At 58.5% G+C, this 20,939-nt stretch overlaps 1 protein-coding gene across 3 annotated transcripts in view; it reads left to right on the forward strand.

Annotated features, from left to right (window-relative positions):
* JAKMIP1 (janus kinase and microtubule interacting protein 1) overlaps nucleotides 1–19,579 on the forward strand; it is a 59,122-nt gene extending 39,543 nt beyond the window's left edge. For all 3 annotated transcript variants that reach the window (XM_036265519.1, XM_036265527.1, XM_036265536.1), the window contains 8 exons: nucleotides 190–291; nucleotides 941–994; nucleotides 1,471–1,536; nucleotides 8,560–8,628; nucleotides 10,185–10,262; nucleotides 13,176–13,379; nucleotides 15,946–16,011; nucleotides 19,529–19,579. In XM_036265519.1, the coding sequence (XP_036121412.1) occupies nucleotides 190–291; nucleotides 941–994; nucleotides 1,471–1,536; nucleotides 8,560–8,628; nucleotides 10,185–10,262; nucleotides 13,176–13,379; nucleotides 15,946–16,011; nucleotides 19,529–19,579 (690 nt within the window). The remainder of the gene's footprint in view (nucleotides 1–189; nucleotides 292–940; nucleotides 995–1,470; nucleotides 1,537–8,559; nucleotides 8,629–10,184; nucleotides 10,263–13,175; nucleotides 13,380–15,945; nucleotides 16,012–19,528) is intronic.
* Nucleotides 19,580–20,939: the final 1,360 nt, after the last annotated feature.

Consider the following 20,939-nt stretch of genomic DNA (forward strand, 5'->3'; position numbering starts at 1 on the left):
TGTCCACAGGAGGTCAAAGCCCCGACGTCACGCTGTTCCACGGACAAGGCTGTCGTCATCTGAATGTGCGCTTTTTAGTAACATCTTTGCCACCTGGAATATGTTGGTTTTGCTGAGTAACATGGGAAAGAATGGCAAGTGGTAAATAATTCAATAAAGGCCTGTTTTTAAACCCAATCTTTTCCCCAGGAGAGAGAACGGAGGTCGCCAGCATTTAACCTCCAAATCGCCACCTTCCCCGAGAACCACAGCAGCGCGCTCCAGCTGTTCTGCCGCCAGGAAGGAGTGAAGGTAGCGTGCCGGGGGGACCTCTGCTGCCGCGGCCAGACACGCCGGCTCCGTGCCAGCTCCGCTAGACGGGGGGATGTGCCCTGGGCCAGGGTAGGGTTCCTTTTCACGAGTGATCCCTGTCCCCGCACCGTATTTTAAGTGTCATAGTTATTTCAGTGAATCCGCGATTGTTAAAAGCACAGATGTGGGACGTGGCCTTGAGTGCTGACCCCAGCTCTGGCCCTCTCGGAACCTCAGTCTCTGCGTCTGTGAGACCTGGGTGGCAGTACCCACACCATGAGGTGGGTGGGTCAGTTAACCCGGAGAAGTACTCAGCACAGTGCTTGTCAGGCAAGGGGTGCTTGGCAGAGGGTTGTCGAACAGCCGAGTGTGTGCCCTGGGCACAGGGTCCTGTGAGACCCGTGGGCACAGAGACGGTCCTTCCGACCCGCAGGATGCCATGGCCTGTGTAGAAAGCAGGGACATTAAGCTCAGCCCCAGAGCAGCAGTGACCAGCCTGCTGTCCCTCCGCCTGAGGAGCTGCTCGGATAACCCTCCGGCCGTGTGCCGGGAGCGGGCGCGGTGCCTGGGGGAGGAGCCAGGACTCGGCCCTAGCGCTCGGGGCGATGCTCTCTGCAGCTCAGAAATGAACGTTGGAAATCTTTTCCAGGATGTGAATATTTCTGAACTTATGAAGAAGTTAGATATCCTTGGCGATAACGGGGTAACTATGAGCGGCCGGTTTCTGGTTTCGTGTTCTTATTTTGATTCGGGTGTCCTCTGTGTGGCTTTTGTTGTTTCGGTTTCCTGTCTCCCCAGTTTAAGAGATCCGATGAGTGAGGGTTTTGTATGGCCACGTTCCTGTGGGGGTGGCGGGGTCCGCATCGTCAGAAGCGGGGTTCTCAAGTCCGCTAGTCCTTGTAGCCCACGAGCGGTGATGGGGAGAAGCGGAAACATGGATACCCCGAGCGCAGAATGCCCCGAGATGTCTGAAATCACAAAGCGACATTTTTACCTTCCTAAACGATGCGCTTGGTGCCAGCGCGACACGTCCTCAGGCGGGACGTCTGTGCCGTTAAAGGCCGGCCCTTGAGAGAGTGGGGGCTGGCCCGGGGCGCCGCTCAGAGAGGCCCGTCGGCTGTCCAGCGCCGCCCGTGTGCGGGACCCAGTGTCAACGCCCTGCCCGTTTTTGTGTTTTAGAATTTGAGGAACGAAGAGCAGGTTGCCATAATCCAGGCCGGAACGGTGCTTGCCCTGTGTGAAAAGGTAGAGCCCGGCGCGTTTCTGTCCGTGACCTTGTCCGAGCTGCCCAGCACCACCCGAGAAACTACGCCGGTGTCTCGCTTTGCGTGGCGCATGCGTGTCTGTCCGTCTGCATGCGCACGTGCACGCCGTGGGTTTCCACCAGCAGCTCGCTCAGCCGCCCAGGAAACTCCGACCGGGGAAGGCGATGACTCCCCGTCGAGGGAGCCGCCCCAGCACTGGGCCTAGCTCCTTCCGATGCCCCAGGCCCGTTTTCTAAACCCACCCAAACTCATACTTGACTTCCAGTGTTTGTCCTGCTTCCTAAGAGCCCATCACTGAACGGCCCCTTATCCACCGTGTGGCCACACCATGAGTTACTTAATGTCCCCTCCCTGAAGATACTGAGGGTGTTTCCACTTCCTTTTCTTTTTTTTTTTAAATCCTCATCCGAGGACATTTTTCCATTTTTTGTACAGACAGAGTGGGAGGGAGAGAGAGGAAGAGAGAGAGAGGGAAACATCGATGTGAAAGGGACACATCGAGTGGCTGCCACCCGCACGACCAACCAGGGCCGGGGACAAACTGCAACCGAGGTACACGCCCTTAGCGGGAACCGAACCCGGGTCTCTCCGACCGCAGGTGGACGCTCTAACCGCTGAGCCAAACCGGCCAGGGCTCCACTTCCTTTTCTATTTACCGTCCTGCAGCGGTGAACTGCATTTCCCGTAAGTTTCTATCTACCATTTAAAACACGTCCACAGGCTAGATTCTGGACGTGGAACCGCTGGTAAGGAACTTTCGAAGCACTTTGAAACGGTCCACATGGTTTCCGGAACAGTGGTACCGCGGTGCTGGTTTCTTGGTCAATGTGGCATGAAATCAGAGGGCTCTGCCCCCGTGACAGGAGAAGACTCTGTGACGTCATCGTTTTCGTCTTCATTTACTTGCCTGCCAGCGGCATTGAGTGTATGCTGTGGGCTATCTATTTTCTTCTTCCTTGTGAGTGGCAATGACATCTCTTTGGACAGTTTTCTATTGGGTGTGTTGTTCGTTCATTCATTCAACGCGTGTTTGTTATAATTATGGCTTTTCTTACTGACTTCTGTGTGCTTTACACATCACAGATAGTAACTTTCTGCCATATTTGTTAAAAACGCAGCCCTAGACTGTCTACCTTTTACATTAGTTTAGGATACTTCAGTTATACACAATTTTTGTGTTTTTTTTTTTAATCCCCACCCAAGGATATTTTTCTCTTTATCTTCAGATAGAGTGGAAGAGAGGGAAGGAGAGAGAGAGAGAGAAACATTGATGCAAAAGAGACACATCGACTGCTTGCCTCCTGCATGACCCCAACCAGGGCCGGGGATGCACCACAACCAAGGTAGGTGCCCTTGGCTGGAATCGAACCCATGACTCTTTGGTCCGCCAGCAGATGCTCTAACCGCTGAACCAAACTGGCCAGGGCTATACACAGTTTTTTATGTAGTCCTATCTATAGATCTTTTCCTTTCAAAGCACATGAGTTTAACTTTAAAATGCTAAACTCAGCCTTGGCTGGTTTGGTTCAGTGGTTAGAGCGTCAGCCCGCAGACCGAAGGGTTGCGGGTTCAATTTCTGGTCAAGGGCACATACCTGGGTTGCAGGTTTGATCCCAGCTCTGGTGGGGGTGCGTGTGGGAGGCAATCAATTGATATGTCTCTCTCATAGTGAGACATAGGTCTCTTTTTCTCCCCCTTTCTCCCTCGCATTCTATCTAAAAACCAGTGGGCAAATATCCTCAGGTGAGGATTAACAAAACCAATTGCGCACTTTATAATGGTGAGGTGTTTATCTCACTCAGGATTCCTCTGGAATCTTTGGGCATTTAAAGGGAAATAGTGCCCTGGCCGGTTTGGCTCAGCGGTTAGAGCGTCGGCCTGCAGTCCAGAGACACCCGGGTTCGGTTCCCGCTAAGGGCACGTACCTCAGTTGCAATTTGTCCCCGGCCCCAGTTGGAGTCGTGTGGGTGGCGGCCAGTCGATGTGTCTCTCTCACATTGATGTTTCTCTCTCTCTCCCCCCCCTCTCTCCCTCCCGCTCTATCTGAAGATAAATGTAAAAATATCCTGGGGTGAGGATAAAAAAAATAATTGGAACTAGTTCTTCCCTGAGTGTCTGTCCATCCTCACCCATCATGGGGAGGGCACCATGTGTTGCTAACAGACTGATGGCAGAGCCTTATCCGAGGTCACACAGGTGGTAGGCGGGGCCTTCTGTCACTCATCCGTCACTCAGCTGGCTGAGTCTGTCCTCAGGTGGACGGAGGGAGATGATGGCTGGCAGGGGCTCACTGGTGCAGGTCGCCACGCAGTGCTGAGTGCGTGGTGTGCATTCAGTGACCATCCCTCTCATCAACAGATGGCCTGTGACCGTCCTGCCTCCCATGACAGTGGTCCAGGCAGTGTTATGTGAAGTGCTGAGTAAACACTATGACTTCAGTATTCACATTTGCTCACTCATTCACTGAGAAAATGTCTCCGAGCCCTGGCACACCGGGAGGACGTGGCCGGGTGGGACCCACCAGGGCCCTGCTCGTCCTCAGAGAGGCCCGGCCTGGGTTGACTCTCAGCCCACCCTTGCCCGCTGCTGGGGGTCTCGGAATCCCGCTGAGCTGATGGCAGGGTGTCTCCCAGGGTTGGTGTCGGGATGGGGACATGGCACACTGGAGCAGGACCGGACACCTGGCGCACGGCACGGGTCCAGAGGTGTCTGAGCAATGCTTATGCGTGGTGACCAGAGCAGGAATGGCCGGTGGCTCGGGGGTGGGGCTGAGGCAGTGGGTGTGGGGGGATGGAGGGTTCTTCCTCTCTCCAGTGCCCAGATCTCCTGGAGGGTGGCTCTGGGGGAAGTTCACAGCCTGACTGAGAGTTTCTCCCACCAGGTCCTTCCCCACAGGCTCCTCCTCACACCCAGCCAATGGCCGGTGTCCCAGACCCAGGCCTCGGGGCCCCCAGCGACCCTGTGAGATTAACAGTACACCCCCTTGTATGGTGGAGGAAATGGGTTCTGCCTGGCACGTGACTGTGGTCTGTTCGTCCCTGCGACCCACTCACTTTCTCTAGCCCCTTCCAGCTGCTGCCCGCTGGCCCCCGACCCCAGAATCCTGCCAAGTGGTCAGCCGGGTGCCACGCGCTGTGCCCGGACTGCCAAAAGCTATGCCGGCCTCCCGCCCCCGCCAGCTCCTCACGAAATCCCACGCGGGTGGGTGGGAGCAGGGGCTGGTCCCGGGCGCATGTGGAGGGGGCCCGACTCCGTCAGGTGGGCAGGGCCCAGCTCCCCTCTTGGGACAGTTTTTGGGAGTAAGACTTAGACGGTGTTTTCTCGTCCGGCCACATGTCCGCGCGTAAAGGTGAAAGGTTTGGGAGTTGCTGTCTGTCTCCCTTAGAGAGAGTGGAGGTACTGAGGGTGAACCCCTCATGAAGTGGGTTGGTGGGTCACCTGAGAACGATGACAGCCGGGGTGACTACCCGTCCGGCTCAGGACCCAGTGTTTTCCTGAGACATGGGAATGTCAGTGCTGAAATGGGGACAGTCCCCGTCAAACAGGACGAGGTGGTCACCCCGGAGCTGATGAGGCTGGAGGAAAGTTCTCGGTGAGATGGAGGCCCGGCCCTGGACCCTCAGCCAGCCCCTCAGCCAATCACCGCACTTGAAAGGTTGTCACTCAAACGAGTACCTGACGATACAGGTCAACTTCAGTTTTCTGTTGGGGGCACGAGGCTGCCTCGCAGCCTGAGCGCCACTCACATGGGTCAGGGATGCCCAGGATGCTCCCGGACGACCCCGCTGCAGATGCACCTGTATGGGGTGTGCTACCCCCCCCCCACACACACACACCTGGGAAGCCCTCTGGTTAGCAGAGTCCAAGGTCAGGGGCTGTGTCTTGCACATGCCCAGCAGAGCAGCCTGGACACAGGACCCCGGAGGGTTTACAGGTGATGGTGAGTCACACCTCTTCCCCCTCAAGCTCAAAACCAATCAGCAAGACGGAAGTTTTAAAACATCCATGGTCCCTCTGGTAACAGCGCACCAGAGATGCGGCTTAGGCGTGCGCCACAGTCAAACTTTCTAACAGTTGGCCTGGAGGCGAGGCCTTGGGGCCCTTCTCTGAAGGGAAAATTATGTCGAGAGGAGGGAGCCCCACCCCCACGCCCAGCTCGGGGGCTCAGCCTTGCACCTGTGGGCTGTGCGAGCTGGTGCAGGTGCAGTACAGCTGCCAGGCTTCCCGCAGACGCCCCGGGACCTGTGGGGCTGGTCACCTGTGCCCTGGGGCGGGGGAGGCAGGACAGTGACAGAGCCCTGAGCTTGCAGGCTCTCAGTCCCTGAACGAGGCCCAGGAGACATGGGCAGACTCTGGGATGTGAAATTTGTGACCTCACCCGCCCAAGGTGCTTGTGACCCGAGTCTCGGTTCTCATTTCCTCGCCTGCATGCTGGAAAGGACTGGTCCCAGGTTTTCTTTGTGTGCACAATATGCCCATCAATCTTTTTTATTTAAATATAGTTTTATTGATTTTTTTTTTTTTCAGAGAGAGAGGAAGGGAGAGAGAGAGAAACATTGATGTGAGAGTAAAACATCAATTGACTGCCTCCTGCACGCCCCCTACTGGGGGTTGAGCCCACAACCCAGGCATGTGCCCTGACCTCAGTCCATGGAATGATGCTCAATGCACTGAACCACACTGGACGGGCTCAAATCTTTTGTTAACAAGGAAAAACCTGATGTCACTTTCTGCAAAACCTGTTCTGAGAGTAGTTCATCATAGTGACTTAACCTGGATTTTCCCCATTAAAATTTTATTTTTTTCATGACTACCTACATTAGGATATTAAAATGAAATTGTTTTCCCCGTAAAAATATGCTTACCCGTTTCTCGGACAGCACACGCCCTCTCGGAGAGTCTAGCAGGACGCCGTGCGGGGGCCTGCCTCAGCCGCGGGGCCGGGCCGGTCTGCTCTCGGGGCCAAGCTCACCGGGCTCTGGGGAGGGCCCTCTGGTCATAGCCGTCCGTCAAGTCTTGTTCTCTGTGGGGCCACACACACCGCCCCCCGCCCGCACACCCGCACCTCCTCCTTCACGCAGCATCTCTTCCTGCCAGGCCGTGGGCTGGGGAAGGACATTCTTTAACCCTCACCCAAGAATGTTTCCATTGATTTTTTTAAATTTTATTTGAGAGAGAGAGAGAGAGAGAGACATCAGCTGGCCTCCTGCATGCACCCAACCAGGGATCACACCTGGGACCTATGTTTGTGCTCTGACCAGCCATTGACCCCACAGCCTTTCTGGTGTATGGGATGACGCTCCAACTACTGAGCCAGGGCTAAGTAAGGACATTTAATAGACTGTGTCCCACGTGGTCCCCACTTTCGGAGGGCTAGTGTGGGAGGGAAACTGACAGTAGCAGTCTGTCGGGTGACTGCAGTGACAGGCACTCACAAGATGACATGGGGATCCCTGGAGGACACCTGACCCCATGGACTCAGGAAGCAGGGCAGGCTTCCTGGAGGAGGAGGCAGCGGCTAGCTCAGGCCTGTAGGCTGAGTAGGTACAGCTTACTAAAGGCCTGGGGCTGAGACGGGGGTTGGGACAGGTGGTGGTGTTCCAGGCAGAGAGAGGAAGCATGTGCAAAGGCCCTGAGGTCAAAGGAAGTTTGACTTGTCTGAGGGGCAGAGCTTGTCAGGGGTGATTGGGATATGGGGTGTCCTTGAGGCTGTAAGCAGCACCAGGGAAGTTCTTCAAGTGGATGATGTGTGTGGGGAGCTGAGGCTGGAGGGCTGGCAGACAGAGATTCTGCGTGAGCCTGGAGGCTGAGAGGGGCCTGAGCTGGGGGGTGCAGTGGGGAGGGAGACGGTGGGTGGGTTTGAGAGAGGAGGCAGAAACAACTCTGGGAAGGGAAGGGGCGGGAGGAGCCAAGGCTGCTCCCAGCTTCCTGGTTTGGGGGCGTGGAAGGAGGTGTGCACAGGAGTGGGGGGCGTGTCTGGGCTGTGGAAGACATCTCAGAGAAGCAGGAGCCATGGGTAGTGGGAGGTCAGGTGACGGGGACGGCCCAGGGCAGGGTTCCTAGGAAACCAAGAGTCCAGGGCGAGGAGGACTCATCTGACAGCTCAGGGGGCTGGGCATTAGGAGAGGGCAGGGTCCACTGGCAGAGGGACAGGGAGGTGTCCGCTGGCTGCAGCAGTGAGGTCACACACATTCCTACCTGATGTCCAGCCCGGACCCTGCACACACCCACAGGCCTGGGCACCAGTTACGAGGCCTTCCTCCATTTCTCAGGTGGGCTCCGCACAAGGGCTCGCCTGCGTGCCACACCTGGGAAGCAGCTGCCGCCTCCCTTCGCCCCGTGGCAGGTGCGCCTGCCCCTCCCCTCAGCCCCCTGGAGCCCTGGCACTCAGCACTGTGGGGCTTCAGGTCCTCGCAGTGTGCACCCCTGCATGGCTGGACCCCCTCTGCTGCTGCGTCCTAGGGTGCCCCTGGGGACTGCAGGGGGCAGTGCTGAGAGCTAGGCTCAGAAGGCCTGCACCCCAACATGTGATCTTGGACAAGTGACTTAACTCCACTTGCAAAGTGGGGTGATGCTGCCTACTCTATGGGGGTGCTGTGAGAGGGCCGTTGAGGGCCCGGGCCTGAACCCACCAGCACCCCACTCGGCTGACAGGCCTCAGACACTCACTGCCCAACTGCAGAGTCTCGGATGCCCACACTCCAGCCTTCTACGCTGGGTCCGCTGTGCACTCTGCAGGCTCCCATACTACATGTGCCACCTGCGTCCTGCACGCATGGGCTCACCTGGGCACACGCCCACACCCTCCACAGGCACACGCACATGCCGATCCCCCAGCAGACATCCAGCGCCCCGAGTCCTCTGCACAGGCTGCAACTGTGCTCTGCGGACCCCATCTCCGAGCAGGAGCCCGGCCGGGAGGAGGTCCCTCGCCCGCCCAGCCCTTGCACAGCCCCGTCGGCGGTGGTTCTCACGGCTGCCCTTCTGTCCCGCTCTTTTCCAGTGGCTGAAGCAGATCGAGGGGACCGAGGCGGCCCTGACCCAGAAGATGCTGGACCTGGAGAAAGAAAAGGTAAAAGCCTTGAGCCCGGGAGGGAAGAGGCTGAAGGAGCTCAGGCGACCTGCTCCCCTGTGTTTTCACGTTGTCTCCTCACATGAATTTCCACTGCTCTCGCTGGGATGCGTTCCGGGTAACGGATGACCACCCGTTCGCTCCTTGTTCCCGCACTGTAGGTTTGGGTGCCTCTGCTGTCCACGCCTGGCTTAGAGGTTCATTACCAGGCGGGCCCCGGCCACCAGGAGCGAAAGTCAATAGGGCTGTGCTCCTGAGCGACAGCAGGTGCGGCGTGACATAGGAGAGCATGCTGTCACCGATGGGGGCACTTGTCCCCGGAGACGCACAGACACGGCTCCGATCTTCACTGTTCCTTAGAGGCTGGAGAGCCTGGACGCTGGACCTGTTTCCTCGTTGATACCGGGGGTTCTGTCTCCACCTTGCTGGGCGGTGGGGCTGCGAGACCCCAGATACACAGCCTGCTTTTGCACAGACTGGGCATATGCGGGCACCTAACAGTGCTTATTCAGGGGCCTGTGGGCGGGGTACGGGGAGGGAGCCCGGCGGGGGTGTCAGACAGGCAGTGGTGGAGTCTTCTTGGTAGAAACGGGAGGAAGGAAGGAGCGGAAGGAAAGCGCAGTGTGTGGTGTGGGAAGAGCCCTGGGCTGTGATCCGGGGTCTGGGGTTTTAGTCCTACCTGTCGCCAGGCAGCTGGCCTCCAGGGCGAGGCACTGGTCCTCTCGGGCCTGCTGGTTCCTCGTCTATAAAATCAAGTGGCTGCAGCCCTGGCCGGGTTGGCTCAGCGGTTAGAGCATCGGCTCGTGGACCAGACAGACCAGGGTTCGGTTCCCGCTGAGGGCACGTACCTCGGTTGCAGTTTGTCCCCGGCCCCGGTTGGGGGCAACCACTCGATGTGTCTCTCTCACATCGATGTTTCTCTCTCTGTCTTCCTCCCTCTCTCCCTCCCACTCTGTCTGAAGATAAATGCAAAAGTGTCCTCGGGTGAGGATAAAAAAATTTAAAAATAAAATAAAATCAAGTGGCTGCAATATGTGAGCACTAACCCTGAAACCCTCGAATTCCCGATAGAGATTTGCCATCTGGAGAGACAGTGCCTGTGGGACAGAGCGTGGGACCTGGATGGCAGGGGAGGGACAATGGGACGGTGGTACTGACCAGGAGGTGGTGACGTCCCTTTGTGTGGGGAGCAAGAGCTGCACCCGGGAAGTATTATGCTGGTCTGCGGGAGCCACCAGATGCAGCTAGTGGGACCGAGGGGGTGCGAGCGACCCAGGCTTGGGAGCCAGGCTGGAGGGGGCTCTTCACGGTGGTCAGACCCCCACAGGGGCCCTGAGGAGTCAGCACAGGCTCGTGCAGAGTCCCAGCCTGCGAGGCTCCTGCTCGGGGATTCGGAGCAGGGCAGACCACCCCGTCCCTTCGGAACCCCAGGGCCCCGACTCTCGTCCCCAACCTGGGGAGGCTGTCACTGTAGCCATAGGAGTAGGTTGGCTCTGAAGAGCCACCGTGTGGTGGTCCGCGAGCCGCCCTTGACCTTGGCGCCTCCTCTTTTCCAGGACCTGTTCAGCAGGCAGAAGGGCTACCTGGAGGAGGAGCTGGACTACAGGAAGCAAGCCCTGGACCAGGCGTCCCTGGTAGGACCGGGCGGGGGCTGGGCGCTTTGGCTGCGGTCTCCTCTGGGGCTGAGACTCGAGAGTTCCCACCGCGTCGCCCTGGCCGGTTTGGCTCAGCAGTTAGAGCGTCAGCCTGTGGTCCACAGAGACCCGGGTTCGGTTCCCGCTAAGGGCATGTACCTCGGCTGCAGTTTGTCCCCGGCCCTGGTTGGGTCGTGTGGGTGGCAGCCACTCGATGTGTCCCTTTCACATCGATGTTTCTCTCTCTTCCTCTCTCTCCTTCCCGCTCTATCTGAGTAAAAAATGGAAAAATGTCCTCGGGTGAGGATAAAAAAAAAAAAAAAATTAGCAGAGAGTTCCCACCGCGGTCTGGGAGCCGTGGGAACACCTGCGCGTCGTGATGGGAATGACCGCAAGATACACGGTCAATTTTCCAAGCCCATCGTGATTTTCAAAAATAGCTTGATGGTTTTGTTTTTGGACATGATTGTTTAATTCTAGCAATCATTTCAGGTGAATATTAAAAAAACAGCACCTTTTTTATGTTTGGTTATACGTAAATATTTATTTATGCTTAAATCCTCAAAGCACGTGTTCCTACGATTAGGAAAGAGAGGCGGTCACAAAGGAGCCCAGAGGCAAAGCATGAGTGGGGGCTGATTGATCATCAGGGCAAAAATGGAGTTGTGAGGGCTTCTGCAATACTGTTTTTTAAAAGATTTTAAAATACGGATCTTGAAAGAGAGAGGAAGGGCAAGGGGGAGAAGGAGAGAGATCGTGCGAGTGGAACATTGGATCAGCTGCCCCCTGCACGCCCCCTGCTGGGGAAGGAGCCCAAGTCCAGGCACGTGCCCCATCCGGGAACTGAACCGGCGACCTTTCAGTGCACTGGATGAAGCCCACGCTGCTGAGACACCAGCCAGGGCCAGTATTGCTTTTTCTGCCACAAGATTGGTTCTGGGTTTCCTGGTAACTACCGTCAATGATCATGTTCAGGTTCATGTGTCATATGGTTTTGAGGACACTGAGTGCTCCTGGTACTGAGGGGAGGGGGAGACAGTTCCAGGACGTCCCCACAGCATGGGGGACGGAGAGTTCGATGACACGCCTTGCAGGAAGAAGCAGGGTCCTATGCAATCTGGAGCAAGTCTCTGCCCGGATCACTTGTAGTTAAAATCATTGTGCAAAACGGGTTTACACCGAAGAATGCAGTCAGTAACTGAAAACACTCGCATCTCCGTTTCCATGACATCTCCAGGGAGACAGCAGGGCCGGGGCCTAGCACGGATGGGAGCCTGTGGCATCCGGCTGGTCCACCTCGCGTGGCCCTTGGCCCTGCGTGCCCGCTCTGAGGCCTGAGCGCCCCGGGCGGCCGGAGACTCAGGGGCCAGAGGGCTCCTCTGTTTCCCCCCAGGTCTCATTTCTGGGCACACAGCGTTAGAACAGTGCTTAGGGGTGGTTTGAAAATGGGAACACTCACCCTTCTCTCGCCTTCTTTCACAGTTTTGGTTTTTCCTTGATTCTGTGCAGTCGGGGTCCTTCTGCAAACGCCCTCCCCCCACACCCCACGCCCTTTCTGACGTGCAGCCCTCACCTAGAATTTCCCCCGAAGTCTGGGGGACGCCATTTGAGGGGTACTACAGGAGCTTCCGGCCAAGGCCCGGGGGCTGCAGGAGAATGAGTGTGGGGAACCCTGAAGGGCCTCAGGTCATTGATATGCTAAAGGTGGCTGAGCTGGGACAGGGACATCAACTCACCAACGAGCGGTTGGCCGAGTTCACTGGGCCGAGGGCCTCTTCTCCAGGGGCAGCTTCTAAGTCGTGTTTCCCGACACGTGGCGGAAAACCTGGTGCCAACGTGCCATGTGCAGAACGGCCCTGGGGACCCGGAGGCCCAGTCCTGCAGAGGAGGCCCCTCTGAAGTGGGGGTTCGGGCCCACAGTGAGACTGAGTTCTGACCCCGTGCTAGACTGGCTTCAGCAGCCAGGGAGCCACGTTCCAAGAGGGTGGCGGTGCCGTGTGCTGGCAGGAGGAGCCCACATGGGGACCCCCTGCGTGCCAGCGAACAGACTCCCACCTTTAGCGTCCCGGGGCGATCTGGGGTAGAGGAGGGGAGGCGATGCCGAGGTGGAGCTGTCCCGACCCGGTGGGCCCGGATCCAGGGAGTTAGCAGGCTGTGCTGAAGCTCGATGAGGCTGGAGAAGCAGCTGGCCACCAGCAGCAGGGGGTCGCCTGTATTGACGCCCCTGCCTCAAAACACCTCTTACTTCTTGTCAGTTTTCACCCAAACAGATGCCTGGTCTTAGGACCGGGAGCCACTCCTTAGGACGGGACGTGCGTGGGGACTTGGGGGCGGAGAGGAAGAGAGTTCTCCTTGGTCCCTAGGCATTCCCTAAGGTCCCCATGTCAGCGTGGGCTGTGCCGCTGAAGGGAAGTAGCCTCTCCTGCGATAAGAACACTGCGCTCTCGCAGGGCTCCAGCTGGCCGCTGGCCTCTCGGCCGCTTTGCGAACCGAGGGCGTCTTCCTGTTTCAGGGTGCAGGGTCAAGAAGCACATTGCCCCCGTTCGGTTTGGGTAAACCTGCATTCCGAAGCAGCCAGCTGAAAACCGAGTGGGAGCCCTCGGCAGCCAGGATAAAAGGGGAACTTGCTCCCAAGGTCGGGGAGTAATCGGAAGCAGGGACAGAATAAGAACTGGTCGAATCCCACCTTTAAGGGGGGGTTACAGTGATTCGTTCTTGGATCCAGTAGGACACATGCTTGGAGTGTGTGCACGGGGCCGGGCGGGGCTCCCTCACCTCGCTGCCGTGGCTACTGGCTGCTCTGCTCAGTCCCTGCGGCGCCCCCCCTGCCCGGCCGCAGGGTCCTGGTCAGGGTGCTGGCTGTGACATCCACCCGTTTGTGACCGTCCCCTGTCTGTGATTGGGGCCACTCAGAAAATCCAGGAGCTGGAGGCCACGCTGTACAACGCGCTGCAGCAGGAGCCGGGCCAGAAGGCCAGCGAGGCGCTGAGCGCGGGCCAGCGGGAGGCGCTGCAGGCGGCCGTGGAGAAGGTGCGCAGGCAGATCCTGAGGCAGAGCCGGGAGTTCGACAGCCAGGTGCTGCGGGAGCGCATGGAGCTGCTGCAGCAGGCCCAGCAGGTGAGGCGGGCGGCCGCGCTCCACCCACGGCCCGTGGGCACCCCTGTGCCTAGCGTCCCGGCACCAGCTGACCACAGGCCATTGCAGTACCCTCCTGCCAGCCATCCCCCCACCGCGCCGCTTTCTAACACACCACCTAGCACCACCCCTCCCCAAGGACCCTCCTTGGCTCCCCATTGCCCAGAGAGAAAGCCTGAGTTGCTTAGCCCGCAATCCTGAGCCCTCCGGGCCCATGCCGGCCACAAAATGCATCCTCCTCCTCTCTCTCGTCATACCGTTTCTGTTTGTAACGTTTCTGGCATCTGTGTACCAAGCACTGTTCCAGGTGCTGGGACACCAACTTGCCCTCATAAAGCTTTGCCCAGTGTGGGGACACAGACCTGTGCTGGCACCCAGGAGGGCTCACACCACCACTGTGAGTGGGAGCCACTGACAAGTTTCACAGGTGGGGACAATGCGGCTCAGAGAGGGAGAGCAACTTTCTCAAGGTCACACAGCCAGGAAGCAGCAGAGCTGGGATGTGAAACAGGTCATCAGACCATGAAACCCTCACCCACTGCTCCTTCTGGCCGCCCCTCCCCTGGGGAGAGTCTGGCCTGCGTTAGTGTCTCCTCCTCGGAAAGACCAGACGGACAGCCAGCTTCTCGGGGGAACTTGGAAGCCCAGAGTTGTTCGTGGGGGATTCGTGCAAATCCTTTGAAAGCTGCAAAGCATTATCCCTCCTCCACGAGGCACTGAGGGTTACATGGCACCCTCCCCGGTCCTCATTTCGGGGTCAGGGGTCACTGTGCAGATAGTATGGAAGTGGGGTTCACGCAGAGAGAGATCACAGGACTCCCCAGAGTCCACCCGTGGGTCCGTGTGAGGCTGAGCTCTGTGCTCGCCCTCAGATGCCTGCTGCCTCCCGCCTTGCAAGGGGGCCCTCGGGGACCCTCAGGCCACACACGGTCCCCCCGTGGAGGAGAAGTTCTGGTTTCCTGCCCTTTGTGGCGTCCGCACTCTGAGCACGTCACGCGGGTCCACGCGCTCAGTCCTGACACGGCCGGCGCGTCTTCCCCGCTCACCGATAAGGAAGCCGGAGCTGGCGGGGCCGAGACACCCCGGCGTCCACTTCGCGGCATGAGCATTTCTCGAGTCTCTCCATCCCGATCCAGCCTGTTTTCCTGCCACCACGATCCTTCTAACAGGAGGATCCCTGCTTATAGCCCTTCACTGCCCCGGCCCGAGACACCCCCAACGCTGTGAGCTCCCCTTCAGCAATTCCAGACCCTCCATCTGGCCTCTGCTCTCATGTCCCCCACGGGTCCCATCTGGCTTCTGTGCTTCCTCTGGGCTCCCCAAGCCTGATGCTCCACCAACACCCCCACCTGCTCGGGGTGGAGGGGTTTCCCCATGACTCTGCACTCCCCATGTGCCCCATCTACAGAGTTGTGTGTGGCCACTGTCTGAGCCTGATTGGACCACAGACTTTGCCAAGGGGGGACTGTCTCTCCCAGGCCGGAAACAGGCCCTGGGCACATTGAGCCATATTTGCTGAGTGGGTGGACGTGCCCCCAGGGCTGCTCCTCACAGTGGGGTCCCTGGGCCAGCAGCATCTGCACCACCCAGAACTATGGGGAATGAGGTTCTCAGGTCGGAAACGCTGGCGGGGACCCAGCCATCTGCGCTATGGCAAGCCCTCCAGAGGCTGCTGCCCGAGGTCGAATCCCGGCCCTGCAGCAGGCATGGAGGGCGTCCGGGCCTGGGGGAGGGTCCAGACACGTGCTCATCCCGCTGACCTGCGAGCACTCTCGGTGAGCGAGGCGCCCACCTGCAGCCAGGCCCTGCAAGCTGCCAGCTGTCTGGGCATGCAGCACGGGGGAGGGGAGGCGAAGGGTTACCCGGCATATGACAAACCGGAAGGCTGGACTTGCCAGCACCCCTGGGTAGGGGGCCGAGAGGAACAGACGGGAACAGATGAGTAAACCACAGAGGGAGAGTGGGTGCCCCCAGGGACATTCAGCAGGCACAGTACCACCTGCAGGGTGACACAGTGTGCCCAGGACTGGGGGTTCCGGAACCCCGGACTTTCAGTGCTAAAGCCAGGAGGCCGCAGGCACACGGGACCGTCTGGGTGGAGGCTGCAGCCATGCCTACCCATTCGCCTCCTCTGCCCCTGCTCCTGGGGTCTGGCTAAATAGATCACAAAATTCGGTGCCACTTCAAATCCGCGATCCTGCGCAGGGCACCTCCATGCCTGGGTCCCGTCGTGAGTTTACGTTTCAAAGAGACCCTGTCTTAGGAGTGTGCCCCATCTAATTCCCATGCACTTCCAGAACAGGCAAGGTCAGTCCTCGGTGTGAGGTCGGGACAGCGTTCCTTGGGGGCCCGAGAGCCTCCTGGGTGCCGGAGAGGCTCTGGACCTGGGTTCGGGGGGTGGTGACGCCGGCCTGAGCGCGTGCACCAGCCAGGCCGCTGCCCACTGGCGGTCCACGCTCCGTGGCCCCGTTCTGCTCCGGGGAGGCAAGGAGGGCTGAGGGTTGGGGCAGGAGGAGTCGCTCCTGACACACGACGGGCTGTGTTTCAGAGAATCCGCGACCTGGAGGCTAAGCTGGAGGTCCAGAGGCGGCACCTGAAGGAACTGGAGGAGAAGGTGGGTGGTGGCAGCCCGGCCGTCCCCTGGGTTTGTGTCCATGAGACGTAGGCCTGGAGTCTTCTCTCCTGCCTGCCCTGCTGTCCGAGCCACCCCTTGTCTGCCTGTCCCCCCGAATCGGCACGTCCAAGAAACTAGTGTCTGCCTCGAACACTTTTCTAGGGAACAAAAGTGCAGTTTGGGATCAACTTTGTGTGGGGTGCACACAGGATGTCTTGTTTTTCCCCCACAAAAGACCTCCCGACCTCCCTCTGAAGCCTTCTGCTGCCACCTTACTAGGAAGCATGAGTGACCCCCTCTTGTGAGCGGTAAAGCAGCCGCAGACGTTGGTTCTCTCCCGGGGACTTGGTCACCTTCAGTGACCTCCATCTGCCGAGGCCGGTGTGTGTCCTGGGAAGTCTCTTCCCTCCCAGACAGACGCGAGGTGGCCCGTGTGTGTTGATACCTGCCCCGTTTGTCTTCCTACAATTATTACTATTTTATGGGAGAGGAAACTCAACCTGAGAAAGATTCAGATGCTGGCCCATGATCCCACGGCTGGCCGGGGACCGCTGGGGTCTCCAGGGATGTGGCAGCCACCCCAGGAGCCCCTCCACCACGCCGTCGGTGCGGGCAGACAGAGGAGTCCTGCTCGGGACCACGCGGGGTGGCTTTGCTGTGGCATTTCCCACTGCCACCCAGCACCCCGCGGCCAGGAGTCCTTGAAGACAAGGATGCTCTTAGGTGTCCCTTCATCCGAGACAGTTCTTGCCCCAGGACAGGGGTCGTCACGTGTTTGCAGAACGAATGACACCCAGGCAGGGAAAACCCCCATCATCACACACCTTGTCCCAGCGGTGAGCTGACATGTGCCCACAGTGAAGCCCCACCCGCCGGGAGGCTCAGCAGGGACACGCGTCCCAGGGGTGACCCCAGGCTGAATCTGGAAGGGCAGTGCGCAGTGGCCCCCGGGAAGGAGGAGAAAGGGCATCTGTGGGCCTCCGTCGTCTGCTGCGGATCTTGTGAGCCAGGGAGCCTGCTCACACCTCAGGCTCAGCAGGGCCACCACCAGAGGGCGCTCAGGGCTCCTCGAAATGAGATGGCAGCTTCTCCCTGTCCGGGAGGGACTCGAACAAGTGTGCCCAAAGAGACAGCAGTGCTACCCCAGCTTCAGAAGCGCCCTTTGCTTTCGGCGGATTAGGTCACCTTCCTGCCATAGTCCCATCATCTGGGCCTGGGGGCCTCCAGCCTGCACAGCCTGCAGTGTCCTCAGGGGGGCAGCAGAGGGTCAAGGTGGGGGCCAGTTCTGCCAGCAACCTGGAAGCCCCGGTGGGAATTTCGGTTGAAGCAGTTTCCTTGAGTTCACATCTGCCGATGTCCACACCCCCACAGCTCTGGTTTTGAGGACCCGAGGGGGTCTCCAGTGTGATTCCACTGGAGAACTTCCCTGGGATAACCTGGCGTCGCCGAGATGTGTTCGGCCTCGGCTCCTGGCTGGCCGCGGTGGTTCTGAGGCCCTGGGCGGTGCATCCCTCAGCCCACCTGCAGAGGGCACTCTTCATCTCCGGGGTGGTGCTGAGGCCCTGGGCGGTGCATCCCTCAGCCCACCTGCAGAGGGCACTCTTCATCTCCGGGGTGGTGCTGAGGCCGGGATGAGACTGAAAGTGAGGCTGGAGTCCGAGGCCCGGCCAGGGCGGGGCCGCCAGCAGTCATTCTGGGGCCGCCCCAGGCTCGACAACTGTGTGGGCAGATGGGTCACAGAGCAAAACCTGACAGAAAAGGCTTAAAGCACGTCACAGGTGTTCTTGCCGATTAAAAAGTTGGCAAGGCCCTGAGCAGGGGGAGGGTCTGGGAAATGCTGAAGCCCCCTGGCTCGTTCTCCTCCTTTCCCCAAGCAAATGTTTGTGGGTGGGCCTGTCTCCTCTGGCATGACGGCGGCTCCGAGGCTGGCCCTGGAGCGGACGGACCTGGTCAGGCCTGTAGGGCGTTCAGCCACGGCGCGCCACCCTCGTGGCTGCGTGAGTGCCACTGGCCTGTGTGGGCAGAAAGATAACTGTGGCTACCGTCGTCAGTGATCGGGGACCCTTTCCCGGCACACCCCACGGGGTGGCCTTGGCAAGTCCTTCCTGCCCCGGGCCTCGATCTCCCCTTGTGGAAAGTGAAGAGCTAGGTGAGTCCTTAGGCCCCTTCTGGCTGTAACTGCCCTGTTTGTAAAACTGGTTTCAAAGTTGGCCATCTGTTTGAATTTTAAAACTTTTAATAGCCCTGGCTGGTTTGGCTCAGCAGTTAGAGTGTCGGCCTGCGGTCCGGAGAGACCCAGGTTCGGTTCCCGCTAAGGGCATTTGCCTTGGCTGCAGTTTGTCCCCGGCCCTGGTTGGGTTGTGCGGGTGGCAGCCACTCGATGTGTTCCTTTCACATCGATGTTTCTCTCTCTCTTCCTCTTTCTTGCCCTCCAGCTCTATCTGAATAGAAAATGGAAGAATGTCCTCTGGTGAGGATAAAAAAAAAGAAAAAGAAAAAAAAACATTTAATAAATAATACTGGAAAGCTATTACCTTTTTTGGGGGGGGAAAAAACACAAGACTTCCTTTTAAAAGCCACAGATGATGTTGAGACATGTTTTACGGAGCAATTCTTTTTGAACGAAACAGGTTATGAGTAACTTAGGAAAGAACAAAACCTATCCTCACACTGGCCTGTGTATTTGCTCCTTTAAAGCCCTTTCCCCTGATATTCTTTTCTTGTCATTAATCCTCACCAGAGGATATTTCTTTCCATTGATTTTTGGAGAGTGGAAGGGAGGGAGGGAGAGGGGGAGGGAGAGGGAGAGGGAGAGAGGGGGAGAGAGAGAGAGCGAGAGAGACATCGATGTGAGAGAGACACGTTGATTGATTGGTTGTCTCCCGCATGACCTCGACTAGGGTCAGAGATCAAACCTGCAACCCAGATACAAGTCCTTGACTCGATTCAAACCCACGACCTTCTGGTGCTCGGGCTGATGCTCTAACCGCTAAGCCACACCAGCCAGGGCTATGTTTTTCTTTTTAAAATAGACTAATCAAATGGCGGAAAAAATTGAATTTAGTGAGTCTCCTGGGAGCGGGAGCCCTGGCGGGGGTGGTGGAGGGGCAGGGTTCGGTCCTCTCCAGTTTGGACTGCTGACCTGTGCCTCGGAGTAGAAGGCCCTTCTGTAAGGCCCTCGGGTGGGAGCCCCAACCCTGACCAGGGGGTCCTTTTGCTACATGCACTGCCCGGCCAGGCTCTAAGAAAGCCACAGCTCAGCGCCACAGGTCCTGGTCTCCGGTGTGTGTCCCCCTTCCGAGTCAGCGGAGGTTTGGGGTTCATCCACGACCTCATGGGATGTCTTTCCCAGCTCACACCAGCTCCTGAACCCCTTTACTTCCAGTGTCTCTGTCCACACCTGACCCCGTGTCGATGTTCTTATAAAATGCTGTCACTGAATTCCATACTACATATCTTACGTCTCTTTTCTTTTCTTTTCTTTTTTGCCTCATTTTCTTTTGGTCTTATTTTATAGTTTTTGTTCCTTTTTTTGTTTTTCTCACTAGCATTCATTCTGTGGCCTTGATGACTTCAGGGAGCCAAGCACTCGGGTTGGTACCCTTTCATTTGCAGATGAAAATGGCAAGTTTGTGAAAGGAGAACAGCCCTCGGGCTGGCCGCAACATTCCCTGGGCCGAGGGAGTGCGGACGCAGGCTCCCTGGCCGGGCACCCTGGGTCCCCGCGCGTTCCAGCCCCGGGGAAGGCTGGGAGAGCTCCCGTGAAGAACCCACAATGCGACCTGGTAGCCCCTCCCCCGTTGCATTTGATCTTGCAGAGGGGTTTGTGGCCTTTCCCCAAGGTTCTCTCCATGTTGGCTCTAGTTCGTGGAGTTCTCTGTTGCCACGGACCCCTAAACCCGCCGGAGGGCCACACGTGGCGGGCTCACGGGGTCAGGGGTCTGCAGGAGCGGACGGCGAGTCCACGGCCCCACGCAGAGTGCCCGGGGAGCCTGTGTGGACAGCTCCTCGCTCCCTGCCCCTCCCCCTCGCTCTGCCTTGACCCTCAGCCTAGTGTTTTTTTTTTTTAAAGATTTTTAATTGATTTTTAGAGAGAAGAAGGGAGAGGGGGAGAGAGAGAAACATCGACGCCTCCTGCACGACCCTATCAGGGATGGAGCCCACAACCTGGCATGTGCCCTGACCGGGAATCGAACCGGTGGCCTCTTGGTGCCTGGGTCGATGCTCAATCACTGAGCCACACCAGCCGGGCTTTTCTTTTCTTTTTTTTTTCACTCATTACTATTTTTTATTGTTGATGTCCCCCATTTCCCCACTTTTGCCCAGCCCCCACCACCCCTCCCCGTGCCTGTTCCGAGCTCAGGGACCTCCAGAGGGAAGCCATCAGGTAGCTGGTCCTGCTTTGATCACCGGGCCTGCGTGTCTCACCCTGAGCTCCTGTCCTGTCATCGGGCCCTTCCCCATCCCCCCTGTTCTGAGTGCCCCCCTTGGGGCTGGGGTCTGCCGGGGTCCCTGGGGTCTAGAGTCCTGCCCGTGAACCCAGCCCAGGACAAGAGCCCCATGAGCTCTGGGGATGCCTGACGTGTCCCCGAGCTCAGCTCTGATACCGTGTCCCCCCGATGCTCCTGTGGGTGCCCCGAGTGTGACCCGGCACTCAAGGTCTCTGCCTTGTAGCTTCTGCGCCCGGAGCCCAGGTCAGCGCAGTCAGTGTTCACTAGTGTCTGCGCAGCGAGCCAGGGCCTGGCCCGGGAGTCTCCAGACCGGGGCTGGGGAAGCCGGGAGGCGGTTCTGGAGGACGAGCTCCCCGAGTCCTGCTCCTCTTGCCCTGGTGCCGGGAAGGGCCCTCGGGGTTCAGACGAAGCGTTCAGGGCGGCGGTTGGGGCAGGTGGAGGGCACAGGAGCCAGGGGCTTCTCCAACCCTTGGTTTT

The sequence above is a fragment of the Molossus molossus genome, unplaced genomic scaffold, assembly GCF_014108415.1.
Source record: "Molossus molossus isolate mMolMol1 unplaced genomic scaffold, mMolMol1.p scaffold_m16_p_1, whole genome shotgun sequence".
Classification (NCBI taxonomy): domain Eukaryota; kingdom Metazoa; phylum Chordata; class Mammalia; order Chiroptera; family Molossidae; genus Molossus; species Molossus molossus.